Source organism: Felis catus, chromosome D2 (assembly GCF_018350175.1).
Source record: "Felis catus isolate Fca126 chromosome D2, F.catus_Fca126_mat1.0, whole genome shotgun sequence".
In the NCBI taxonomy this organism is placed as follows: domain Eukaryota; kingdom Metazoa; phylum Chordata; class Mammalia; order Carnivora; family Felidae; genus Felis; species Felis catus.
In genome coordinates this window covers 29,043,486-29,057,716 of record NC_058378.1, presented here as the reverse complement: position 1 = coordinate 29,057,716, position 14,231 = coordinate 29,043,486, and the positions used below count along the sequence as shown (strand labels likewise).

At 37.4% G+C, this 14,231-nt stretch overlaps 1 protein-coding gene across 4 annotated transcripts in view; it reads left to right on the top strand.

Annotated features, from left to right (window-relative positions):
- Positions 1-14,231, top strand: part of DNAJC12 (DnaJ heat shock protein family (Hsp40) member C12) — a 43,828-nt gene that overhangs the window by 13,451 nt on the left and 16,146 nt on the right. For all 4 annotated transcript variants that reach the window (XM_045040043.1, XM_011287368.2, XM_003993977.4 and 1 more), the window contains exon 3: positions 8,956-9,095. In XM_045040043.1, the coding sequence (XP_044895978.1) occupies positions 8,956-9,095 (140 nt within the window). The remainder of the gene's footprint in view (positions 1-8,955; positions 9,096-14,231) is intronic.

Sequence of the window (14,231 nt, the reverse complement as noted above, 5' to 3'; positions counted from 1 at the left end):
TGTGGAGCCTGATGCAGGGGCTTGAACTCACGGACCATGAGATCATGACCTGAGCTGAAGTTGGATGCTTAACCGACTGGCTTAACCACCTTAGCCACCCAGGTGCCCCAATTTTCTTTTATCTTAAGTTTTTTTATTAATTTTCTCTAGAAATCATTGATCCTTTTGATTTGTATAAATAGGCCATTTTCCAATATATCAAGTCATTTTTGTTATACTTTTTAAAAATTGAAAAAATTATTTTATTATTATTATTATTGTTATTATTATTATTTTGAGAGAGAGCGAGCACACAAGAATGGGAGAAGGGCAGAGGGAGAGAGAGAGACAGTCCCAAGCAAGCTCCACATTCAGCATGGAGCCTGATGTGGGGCTCCATCCCACAGCCCTGAGATCATGACCTGAACTGAAATCAAGAGTCAGGTGCTCAACCAACTGAGCCACCCTAGTGCCCCATTTTTTGTTATATGATTTTTGCCCTTTCTATTGGGGCACAATTTGTTTAAGGCAATGTGAAGAAACTGTAAGTACAGACTTGATAAATTTTTGTCTACATATTACCAGTTTAACTGCTGCTCAGATGGATGTAGAACATTTCTGGCACCCAAGAGTCCCTTTTTACATCCTGTTCAAAGTCAGTATCCTGTCCCATTTTTGGATCTCTATTTCATTGACTAGTTTTGCCTAGTTTTGAATTTCATCTAAATGGAGTCATACAGTATATACTCTTTTGCTTTACATTATGTCTGTGATAGTTGCCCATTCTGTACTTGCAGCAATAGTTCATTCTATGTAATTGCTGGGTCTTTAGGTACAAGCCCCTTCACGTTGTGCTTCCTGACTCCTTTGCATCTCTCCATTTTCATTTTCTCTCTACTACCATGCCTAAAATCCCATGTTTCAGCCACACGGAACTACCTTGATTCCTCAATATGCCTTGGTTTCCACTCTTCAGAACTTTATGCCTGCTTCTTCCTCTGTCTGGCTCCCTGTGAGGCCTGCACACCTCTCCACCTTGCTTTGATTGGTTAGCTCATCCTCTTGTGTCAGGTTTCAGCTTAGTCATGATTTCCTCTGGGAAGTTATGTGTGCCCCAGTTACCCAGAGCACACTGTACTTCAGGCAGCAAACCGTGTATCACACAATCTCCTTGTTGCCTATTTGCTTATTAGTCATGCTGAAAGCTCAGTGAGGCAGGCCTCCTGCTATCTTGTTCATAGTAATATGCCCCTCGCATATTACTCACATAGCACCTACCATGGAGGACACCTACTTTGTGCAAATCATTTACTGAATGAGTGAATGAATAAATTTCATGAACATTTCTTTAGGAGACATATTAATTACCTCTCTGAACTGGAGTTAGTATTAAGATAGATGCCCTGACGTAAAAGTATAAAAATTTGACAAAAACTTAAAAACAACTACCACCCCAGGTTATTCTTTAACTGGGTTCTTTTCCAATAAAGCGTGGCTTTGAGTTGTTTCTCTGTCCCTGGCAAACAATTTCTGTTTGGGGTACATGATGAATCACTGTGCAATCATTGCCATTTCTGGTTACCATAGTGATGGGAATTTTCACGTACGGGCTACCTCAAGGCTTCTTGTTCAGAGAAACACTGAACTGTAAATATTGTTTAAAATGAAAGGTACACAGACATCAATATCTTCCCCTGTCGGGCTTGTAGTTGATAGATGATTCAATCTTTGGGTAGAAATTGTTTTCAAGTCTGTTTAAGCATCCATTTAATCAATTTAGATTAATATGACCTTCTGAAAATTTAAGTGGTTCTTTATACACTTGAAGAAGGATTAAGAATACTGATAAAAATATTGTAAAATGTTAAACAAAAATTCATCCGGTGCTGAATTTTAGTTTGACAGAAATTCAGAATACATTAGGCAGATTTTGAAACATATTTCATTAAGGTGAAAGTTTATAGAGCAACTACATTATACTTGTATGTATACCTTTTTGGTTCATTAAGTGTAGTCTTAATCATTTCCATTACTAATTACTAATTTGTTATCATGATGGAGTAGTAGATATGGAGCACAATCTTGTCTGTCTGGATTGCTCCTAGCTCCCACTTATGAGCTAGTTGAACTTGGACAATCTCTTTGAGCCACAGTGTTCTAATAGGAAAAATGGGTAGACTAATAACATTATTGCTTCATGCACCTGATGTGGAGACTAACATTCCTGAGCATGCAGGAATAGCTCAGTGAATGTTGGCAATTATGACTCACTGGACTTTCTTTAGTTGTTGTTGTTTTTTTTAATGCAGGATTCCAAGATAAAAATTTAATAGAATGAGATAGTTTTCTTTTTTGTAAGTAAACATTACATCTTTCTCCTTTTCATTCTTTTTTTTTTTTAATTCTAAATCCAAGGCTTTTAGGTTTTGAGAAATCCGTTCTCCTCTTCAGGTGGGGGTGATGTAGGCAGGACCAGTTATGCTATAGACATTGTGTCACTGAGCTCAAAAGCTCCTGGCTGGTGTTCATGACAGTCCTGTGTGTACACGTGACAGTAACTGTTCCAGGCCAATGCTTTATTAACTTCTCTCTGACCTTGAAGAAGGGGATTTCAGACTGAATTAAAGATCTGTGAAATGGTATTTTTGTTATTGATTTGTAGGCTTCAAAAACATTGGGGTATTTGAAGGAGAGCTCCTTGTCCTTGCTAACTGATATCTTCTCATGTCTCCATGCTTTCCTACTTTAAAAACTCTTTATTGCTTTTTTATCTGTGAATAAAAATAACATACAGTAATAAATAATGTTGAAAGTGAAAGTACTCTCTTATCTCTCCCTAGCAGAGAAACACTATTAACAGTCGTGTATTTTCCTCCAGATTTTTTTCAAGGTATGTTCTGATATTATATTTTATTATTATTTTTCAAGTAATTGTAAGTGGCCTACATTTAAAACGTGGCTATAATAATACAAATTCTATTGTGAAATATGAATTTAAAAGAACTTCTGTATTTTCAGAACAGACCTAGGAGTTAAATCAGAATGTCTTTCAAAGGTCCCAGCGTCATTTGCTCACGTAAGCTTATAAAATGAGATCTCTCTTCTCAGAACTGGTAAATGTTTATCTTGTGTGATTCATTTGATTAGCTACATATTAAAGGGCAAATATAAACCCAAACTCATTTTTATTAAATGTGGTGGAGAGGATGGAACAAGGAAAGGCCACCTATCAGGAAAGATAAAGTCTCTTTAGCTTTCTGCTTATCAATTGTTGTCAAGGCATTGACATCAGAATAATCCCAAGCAGCCTTATTTCATTCTGGAGACTCTGTAAAACAGGTTAACAGTAATGTGCAAAGAAAAGGTGACTCATAGGGGCATCTGGGTAGTTCAGTCAGTTAAGCATCCGACTTCAGCTCAGGTCATGACCTTGCAGTTCGTGGCTTTGAGCCCCGCATCAGGCTCTGTGCTGACAGCTCAGAGCCTGGAGCCTGCTTCATGTTCTGTATCTACCTCTCTCTTTGCCCCTTCCCCACTCATGCTGTCTGTCTCTCTCCCCAAAATAAATATACATTAAAAAAAATAAAAAAAAATAAAAGGTGACTCATAGATAAATATATAAATCTTTACAACCACTGCTGTGGTAGTAACTGGCATATGCATCTGTGGTGATAATTTAATGAGCTTTTTATTCCTGTTGGAAAAAGTGACATCTTATTTGTACAGTGGGACATTTAAATTGTCGTCAGCAGCAGGAAGGATTACTCACTGGAGTGAGCTGCTATGGCAAGATGCTTTTTATTAGTTTGTTTATTTCCCTGTAATTTTCACTAACCCCATCTTTAGGGTCTTTCCTTTAATCCACCAGTTGCTCCTACCTCCAGTGGTGATATTAAGTAGCAAATGACCTGTGAGGTACTGTGCTGTCCAGCTTTGGAGTAGGGTCTTGGAGGGACCCTACTGTGGCAGGAAGTATGTCTGGTTGTTGGGGGAACACTTAAAGTGGTGGTGTTTGGAGGATGGGGGCTCAGAAATACCAAATCTTTACCACCTGGGGTATAGAAGTATTTCAGTATTTCCAGTACCATCAGTGTTGATGGTACATTTGCTTCAACACCTGTTTGAGAGACTCTTGACTAATTCCAATGAGGTATTTTAAGCACTATCAGAGCAATTTAATTAGTTTCCCCACTGATACTATTAAAATGTTCCTAATTCACAAAGTGTTTGAAGAATATGTGTCATTTCTTTGGTGGTTGGAGCTCAGAAAATAGTACTATATAACATCTTTATTATATTCACCTCAAAATAGGAAACGTTCACTCATTGATTCATTGAACAAATACTTTTTGAGCACCTGCTATGCTGTTTCAATGCAAAGGATATAGCAGAGAACAAAACAGATAAAGTCTCTGTTTTCACAGAGTTTGTATTCTGGTAGAGGGGATAGATCATAAATAAATACATAATGGCCCAGGACAAGTACTATAAAGAAAAGTAAAGTAGGGCAAGGGAGATAAAAGCTATCTAATTATCTTCTTTTATAAGTAAGGATTCAAGATTCAAGGACCTTCAGGAGCCTCTAGGCATTTTATATAACATAGTCAGGGAAGACCACCTCCACAAGACAGCATTTGTGATGACATCTGAAGGAAGTAAGCCATATGAGTGCCTGGGGTAAAAGTATTCTTTGTGGAAAGGATTGTAAGTGCCAAAGTCCTGCTTGGCATACTCAAGGAGGATCAGGGAAGCTCCTTTGGCTGTATCAAGGGAGATGGGGAAAGCAGAAAAAAATGAGGTCAGAGAAGGAAGAGAAGGTAGAGGGCAGGCAGAGCATGTTAGGCCTACTAGCCATGCCATTTCTCGTAAGAATTTTTAGTTTTACTCTGAGAGAAATGGGAAGTTATTAAAAGTCATTTTGAGGAGAGGAGTGATATTATATTACTTATTTTTAAAAAGGTCTCTCTGACTGCTGTGTAGAAAACAGATTGAGGCAAAGGCAAGGAGGTTGGTTGAGAAGCTGGTATAATACTCCAACCAAGAGAAGATGGCGGCTCGAACCAGAGCAGTGATAGTGGAAATGGCAGCAAGGGGTCAGATCTTGGATATATTTTAAAAGTAGAGCCACTAGGGTTTGCTAAGGGATTAGAAGTGAGATGTGAGAGAAAGATAAAAGTCAAGGATGACTCCAAGTGCACAGAAAACTAATGAAATATTTTCTGACCCCCCAAGCAGAATCAATTGTGTCTCTATATTTCTTTTTTTTTTTAAGTTTATTTAGAGAGAGAGAGAGGCCCTTGCCTCTGTATTTCTATCACATGATTTTGAAATGTTTTTTTTATGTGTCTGATTCCTTACTAGACTTTGAGCTTCTGAAGGGCACAACTTGGATCTTACTGATGAATGATGACATTTTATTATCCCTGGAGGTGGAGAAGAAAGTGGAGATTGGAGGGTAGCATCCATTGCAGGAAAATGGAAAGTGCAGGAAGGAAGGGAGTGCAGGAAAATGGAAAGTGCATGAATGGAAGTGGAGAGCACCAGCTGGGGAACCTGGCCCGTTAGGGTTTGATTTTGTGGCTCCATCACTTGATGTTTTGGGACTTTGGGCAAGTTACATCAACTCCTTCAGCCTTAGATTCTTTAAAATGGGAATAATAATAATAATAATAATAATAATAATATCCACCTCATAAGGTTGTTGTGAAAAAGAAAGAAACTCTGTACTCATTAGTAATTACTTCCCATTTTCCCCTGTCCAGCCCCTGGTAACTATGAATCTACTTACTCTCTCTACAGATTCATCCATTCTGGATATTTTATATCAATGGTATTATACAATATGTAGCCTTTTGTGACTGACTTCTTCTTTCATTTAGCATAGTGTTTTCAAGTCTCATCCATTTTGTAGCATGTTTTAGTACTTAATTTATTTTGTGGCTGAGTGATAATTTCATTAAATGTATATACCACAGGGGCACCTGGGTGACTCAGTGGTTGAGTGTCTGACTCTTGATTTCAGCTCAGGTCATGATCCCAGTGTCATGGAATCAAGCCCCGCATCTCTCTCTCTCTCTCTCCCTCTCTCTCTCTCTCTCTCTCTCTCTCTCTCTCTCCCTTTGCCCTTCTCCCCCCATTTGCACTTTCTCTCTAAAATAAAAAAATATATATATGCATTTGTTTATCCAATTACTAACTGATGGAAATTTGAGTTGTTTACACTTTATGGTTAGTATAAATAGTGTAACTATGAACATTCATATACAAGTTTTTGTGTGGGTGTATGTTTTCATTTTTCCTGGGTGTATATTTAGGGTTGGAATTTTTGGGTCATATGGTAACTCTATGTTTAACATTTTGATGAACTGGTAAACTGTTGGGTATTTTTTGTTTTGTTTTGTTTTGTTTTGTTTTGTTTTATTTATTTATTTTGAGAGAGAGAAAGAGAGAACAAATGGGGGAGGGGAAGAAAGAGAGAGAGAGAGAATCCCAAGCAGGCTCTGCACTGTCAGCACAGAGCCTGACATGGGTCTCAAACCTACAAACCGTGAGATCATGATCTGAGCCGAAATCACAAGTTGGACGCTTAACTGACTAAGGCGCCCAGGCGACCCTGGTAAATTGTTTTTCAAAACAGTTATACTGTTTTACAATCCCACCTGCAATGCATGAGGCTTCAAATTTCTCCACATCCTCACCAACACTTGTTATTATCTATCTTTTTATTTTAGCCATTATAGTGATTATGAAGTGTTATCTCACTGTGGTTTTGATTTGTATTTTCCCAATGACTAATGATGAACATTTACTCATGTGTTTATTGCTCATTTGTATATCTTCTTTGGAGAAATGTCTATTCATTTCCTTTACTAATTTTTAAATAGGCTATTAGTCTTTTTATTGAGTTGTAAGAATTTATATATTTTAGATATACATTCCTCATCACATCTCTAATTTGAAAATATTTTCTTCCATTCCATGGTTTGTCTTTTCACTTTCTTGATAATCTCTGAAGCACAAAATTTTCAGTTTTGATGAAGTACAATTTTGTTTCATTTGTTTGTTGCTTACACTTGTGCTTTTGGTGTCATGTCTAAAGAGCTGTTGCCTAATCCAAGGTCACAAGGATTTACTACCATATTTTTTCTCAGAGTTTTATAGTTTTAGCTTGTACATTTAGATCTATGACCCATTTTATCACTTCTTGGCATTTTGGCTAAGATCAAATGTAAGTCTATGATCTGTTTTGAGTTAGTATTTGTATATGGTGTGAGGTAGGGATCCAATTTCATTCTATTATATGTGGATATCCAGTTGTCCCAGCACCATTTGTTGAAAAGACAATTTTTTTTCCCAATTTAATGATCTTGGTAGTTTTGTAGAAAACAAATTGACTGTAAATTTGAGGGTTTATTTCTGGACTCTCAATATCCCATTTATTTATGTTTAGTCTAATGCCAGTACCACACTGTTTTTATTAGAGTAGTTGTGTAAAAAGTTTTAAATTGGGAGTGTGAATTCTTCCAACTTTATTTTTATTTTTCAAGATTATTTTGATTATTCTGGGGTCCCTTGCATGTACATATGGATTTGTTAGGATGAGCTTGTCAATTTTTGCAAAAAGAGGCAGCTGGGATTTTGATAGAGATTGTATTAAATCTATAGAGCAGTTTGGAGAGTATTACCATCTTAGCAATGTTAGGTCCTCTGATCCATGAATATTGATGTCTTTCTATTTATTTAGATATTTAATTTCTTTCAACAGTATTTTATAGTTTTCAACATATAAATCTTCCACTTCTTTTGTTACCATTTTTTCTAAGTATTTTATTCTTTTGGATGCCATTGTAAATGGAATTCCTTAATTTCATTTTTCAGATTGCTCATTGCTACTGTATAGAAGCACAATTGATTTTTGTGTATTGATCTTATATACTGTTCTATAGAAAGTTTTAACTTCATGGGCACCCAGATGGCTCAGTTGGTTAGGCATCTTACTCTTGATTTCAGTTTGGGTCATGATCTCATGGTTTGTGAGTTCGAGCCCTGCATCTGGCTCTGCACTAACAGTGCAGAGCCTGCTTGGGATTCTCTCTTATTTTCTCTGACCCTCTCCCACTCACACTGTCTCTCTCTCACTCAAAAAAAAGGTGCTGCAATGGAAATAATCCAGCTCCACGAGAGAGAGAGAGAGAGAGAGAGAGAGAGAGAATTTTAACTTCATTGAGGAGCAGAAGAGACATTGCAAGTGTTTCCAAAAGGGACACGAATGGTTTCTATTGTATGCCATCTGGTCAAATAGATCATTGACAAAGCTACCACTTATCAACTACCTACCATTTTATGTCTTGTGCTTAAAACTTCCCAATATCTTCTTCTTGCTCTTACAACAAAAAACCAGACCAGAATCCTTAGGCCTCTAAAATCCTGGATGATCAGGCCCTTGTCTAGTCCACAGCCCCATTCTTCATTGTTCTTTCCAGCCCTGTGTCCTCCAGCCACATTGGCATCCTCTACTTTTTCTAAATCACCATGCTCTTTCCTGCCTTAGAGTCTTCATTTACACTGTTCCTCTAGCCTGATCACTGCCCTTCCTCATAACTACCACTAGAAAAGGTAGTTTTCTTCCTAGTAGATAAAATTGTAATTTTGAAAATGTTTATAAATGTCAGTCCCACTAAATAGTTCATGTATACTGTTCACACTTGTGTCATTAGCATCTGTAACAGCATCTGGCACATCACTGGAGCTCAGTAAAAGGAGTGGCTAAATTGTGAGTCAGACACTTTACATACATGATCTCACTTGTCCTTACGATTCACTTCACAAGAGGAAACTAAAGCTTGAAAAGGTGAACTGGCTCAAGGTCACACAGTGAGTAAAAAACAGAGACATACTCCAGTGAGACCAGTTTGCTTGGGAGTTTAAAATAACTCCTCCAGGAAAGAAGTGCTCATCTTTTGATTTGTTTTCCAGTGGAGACTTTTCAGAAACTGCAGAAGGCAAAGGAAATTCTGACTAATACAGAGAGTCGTGCCCGGTATGACCATTGGCGAAGGAGCCAGATGTCAATGCCATTCCAGCAGTGGGAAGCTTTGAGTGATTCGGTGAAAACAGTAAGTTTCTCTCCAGGATGATGTGAATTTATGAAGCTCAGGCTTCCCATGGATTAGACCCACACAAGAGCTCAAGAAGTCAATAAGTAAAGGAGGGAGACCAAGAAGCTGGTAGAATCTGTATATAACTCAGTGTCCACAAACTTCTGTGAGGGAAAATTCAATGGATCAGTGCCAGAAGAGCTCATGACTGCAAGAGCTCATTGGCTGTTTCATTCAATATATACAGTCCTCATTATCATTTATTGTTTTACACATTCTGATAACTGTGCTTCTCAAGTTGCTCATATAATACTGCTGAATTTGAACCAATGCAAATTAATCTCCTCCATCTTTTTAGTTCATATCAACCTGTTCTCTTGTCAAGGCTTATGAATTCTGTAAAACACAGAGTTTGATTAATTAACGAAAACTGTAAATTATTTTAAGCTTATTATTGTTATAGGTTCAGAGAGACTTCTTAAACCATTGTGTTCTCTTTCTTCATGCTATTAAAAAAACTAAATATAGGGGCCAAGGTGGCTCAATCAGTTGAGTGTCTGAGTCTTGATTTTGGGTCAGGTCATGATCCCAGGGTCATGGGATCCAGCCCTGCATCAATCTCTGCATTGAGGGTAGAGCCTGCTTAAGATTCTCTCTCTCTCTTTCTCGTTCTCTCTCCCTCTGCCCCTTCACTGCTCATATGCATGCATGCTCATTCTCTCTTTCAAAAAAAAAAACCCTAAATATAAAAAAATAAGTATAATTACCATGTTATATACTTATTTTGTTCTTACATTGACCTTTATATATTATATAGAAAATATGATTTAAAATTTTTTCTACATTCTCAAGTATGACTTATTATCCAGCTTTTTAAAATAGGGACACTTTTCTATGACATGAGACTTAAAATACACAAGTTACTTTATTATATGTATATTTACTTATTTAAATGCAAGTTAGTTAACATAAGTATAGTATTGGTTTCAGGAGTAGAACCAAGTGATTCATCACTTACATATAACACCCAGTGCTCATCCCAACAAGTGTCTTCCTTAATGCCCATCACCCATTTAGTTCATCCCCCACGAACTTTCCCTCCAGCAACCCTCAGTTTGTTCTCTGTATTTAAGAGTCTCTTATGGTTTGCTTCCCTCTCTGTTTTTATCTTATTTTATTTTTCCTTCCCTTCCCCTATGTTTATCTGTTTTGTTTCTTAAATTCACAAATGGGTAAAATAATATGGTATTTGTCTTTCTCTGACTGATTTCACTTAACATGATATTCTCTAGTTCCATTTATGTTGTTGCAAATAGCAAGATTTCATTCTTTTTGATTGCCAAGTAATATTCCAGTGTGTGTGTGTGTGTGTGTGTGTGTGTGTGTGTGTACACAAATTACTTTATAGGCAAGTCTTTAGGGACATTTGATAGAATTAGTCTATAAAGGGATTCACATCTCTTAAATTACACCCCTTGTGTCATTTAGATTTCCTTCTTAACAGTTTTTATTTAAAAAAGACAAGCAAATTGTTTTTTCACTGATAAAAGACCTATAATAGTGAGGGAGAGTCTTTGACATAATGGGGAAAACACTGCAAAACTCTCAAAGTGTATATAGTTGAAAGCCACTCTACATAAAATGTAAACTGTTTTCTTCATCTCATATTGGAATAAGTTATATATTCATGTGATTTGTTTCAAGTAGGTTAATTATTTATGAAGGATTAACCATATGATTATTGAGTATATACACAAAATAACTAGATTCTTTAAAAAAAATAGTAACTACTTCACATACTCAAAAATAAGAGTTTTTTCCTTTCCATTGTGTATATCCAAAATTCCTTGTTGACACTGACTAAATAAACACTGTTCCACCATCTCCACATAACCATATTTCCATTCTCCTGAGTATGACACGTTGTAACTGCAATTGAATTAGTGACCCTTGCTATGCTAATACGCTTTGGTTTACAATGTGCTTTTTTTTCTTTTTTTGATGATCTACTGAACTCTGTTATTTAATTTTAACCACTAATATCAAATTAGCCGTGGATTTTTCAAAAACTTTTCTCCAAATTTCTCCTTTATGTTGCCAATGTCTTTCCTTTAAATGCTAATTTTCTGTCTCCAAACATGTCATTTCTGCCTTGAATTTAGGTTAACTATGGACTGTTTGAAGTCTTACAATATAATATAATATTTTATTTTATTTTTTGTTTTTATTTTTCTTAGTGTTTATTTATTTTGAGAGAGTGTACGTGTGCATGAGGCAGAGAGAGAGGGAGAGAGAGAATCCCAAGCAGCCTCCACACTCACCACAGAGCCTGGTGCAGGGGTCTCTTCCACAAACTGTGAGATCATGACTTGAGCCGAAATCAAGAGTCAAGATGCTTAACCGACTGAGACACCCAGGCACCCCAAAATAATAATATTTTAGATATTACTGGCTGAATCATTTGTCTTGTCAGCAAAATTGAAACAGTATGCTGAGCCAGTATATGGTTTGAGATTTTTTTATTAATGGAACAAAAATGATAAGATGCATATCTTTTTGCTTTAAATCAACGGTGGTATTTTTTTCATGTACAGTCCTCTTAGGGCTAAACCTTGTTGTTTTCCTTAAAAAAACTTTTTGTAATGTTTATTTATTTTTGAGAGAGAAAGACAGAGCGTGAGCAGGGGAGGGGTAGAGAGAGAGGGGACACAGAATCTGAAGCAGGCTACAGGCTCCAAACTGTCAGCACAGAGCCAACGCGGGGTTTGTGGGTCCAACTCACAAACCGCGAGATCTTGACCTGAGCCAAAGTCGGATGCTTAACCTAGTGAGCCACCTAGGTACCCCTAAACCTTGTTTAGGGTGCTTGCTTTTGTTTCTCTTCCTCAGTGAATCCCCTATATCAAGTTTCACATGTTTTGTAACTCATTTAATAGACTTTCTAACTATTTCCTCTCATTCTTTTCTGTTCTAATCCTTACAGTCTTTACTCCACGTGAAAGCCTCATCTGTGTATAACATTTTAGTTGTTGCTTTCGATGTGCATGCATTTCGTTTGTTCATCCTTTCACATTCACCATATAGAAGAATTAACAACAATTATCATGCTAATATTGTTCACCTTCTAAATAGACCATTATCTCCTTTTGTAGATAAACATCACCATTAGGCTAGTTGGGTTAGGTATGTTACATATGCCATCTGACAATAAAACGATTATAACTAATGGCTTAAATTTTAGGTGACATTTAGCTAAAACACATCTGCATGTTTGCTTGCCCTATACATTTATAGATTGTTAAATCCCTTGGGGCGCCTGGGTGGCGCAGTCGGTTAAGCGTCCGACTTCAGCCAGGTCACGATCTCGCGGTCCGTGAGTTCGAGCCCCGCGTCAGGCTCTGGGCTGATGGCTCGGAGCCTGGAGCCTGTTTCCGATTCTGTGTCTCCCTCTCTCTCTGCCCCTCCCCCATTCATGCTCTGTCTCTCTCTGTCCCAAAAATAAATAAACGTTAAAAAAAAAAATTTTAGATTGTTAAATCCCATAAAACCCCTACCCTTTACATCACCAACCCTGTGTTTCTGCTTTTTACGTAAACCATACAATCCCTCTGGATAGGAAAGAATTGGTGGGAGTAATATTAGTCTGATGTAGGACTTGAACCCAAGAACTGTGACATCATGACCTGAACCAAAACCAAGAGTCAGATGCTTAACTGACTGAGTCACCCGGGTACCCCATGTGATATGGGTTTTATTTTTAAAATTTTTTTTTAACATTTTTTATTATTTATTTTTGAGACAGAGAAAGACAGAGCATGAACAGGGGAGGGGCAGAGAGAGAGGGAGACACAGAATCTGAAACAGGCTCCAGGCTCTGAGCTGCCAGCACAGAGCCCGACACGGGGCTCAAACTCACGGACTGTGAGATCATGACCTGAGCCGAAGTCGGATGCTTAACCGATTGAGCCACCCAGGTGCCCCGATATGGGTTTTAAATAAAGGGATATGGGGAGAGGTCTTCAGTTATTCCAGCCTTTGGGTCTTGGGGTAATCTGAAAACAGAGACCTTTCTAACTCAAAGGATCTTAGGGAAATTCACTGCTGTGATGCTAAATGGTTTTACCCCAAGGAATCCAGGATATGAATGGTTCTCCCTCTAGTTCTGAAATACATGGCAGAATGGCTTTAGAGTGGCTGTGGGAAAATGGTTGCGGCAAAGCTACAATCAAAATAAAGTGCTGGGAAAAATTCTTATAAACTGTTGTAACTGTCATGTCATATCCATTGCTATACATTTTATAAAGAGTTAATGGAAACAGATTTTTAGTGAATTGATTGTTTGACAAATTGATTACTTCTGGGAGAGCTTGTTGGGACTGCCAGTTACCCTCACGTGGGTCTATTTGTCTACTGATTGTTTCTGGGTTCCTGGGCTCAGCGCGATGCCCTTGTGGTGAGTCCAGTTGGCTACAGACTACTAGGGAAGCTTCCTATTATGCCTGGGTGGCTACACTATCCTCCATCAGATGGGAAACAGTGTGCAGTTCAGCACCTTCTGAGCCAGTTTAGAAGGCAGTCTGTTCTAATTGAACATTATACAAAAGCAGAGATTATATGCAAACTTATGCTGCCCTCCAGTCTGTATATCTATATCTGTAACTATATTTTATGTATATGCATATGAATATACATATATTTATGTATCTATATTTGGATATATATATTTACCTTTTAATAGAGTTGAGATCATGCTATTAATGACCACTAATGACCATTGTGGCCTATTATTCATTAACACCATGCCATCAATACTCCCAATTGTATCAAAAAGTTGTGATGAACAGATTTATCTAAAAGATTCCAAGAAGGGGGGCATCTGGCTAGCTCAATCCGTATAGCATGCGACACTTGATCTCAGAGTTGTGGGTTCAAGCCCCATGTTGGGCACAGAGTTTCCTTAAAAATAAATAAATAAATAAATAAATAAATAAATAAATAAATAAATACATAAATAAATAAATAAATAAAAAGGTCCCAAGAAGGCATTTTACCCCTTTGCACTTTCCCTTTCTTCTTGTTGAGGTGCTTCTCCTGGCTCCTTCCTGGGAGGTCAATGTTAGTGCTCCTGAGAGGGGAGATAAGAAATTGTGGTAT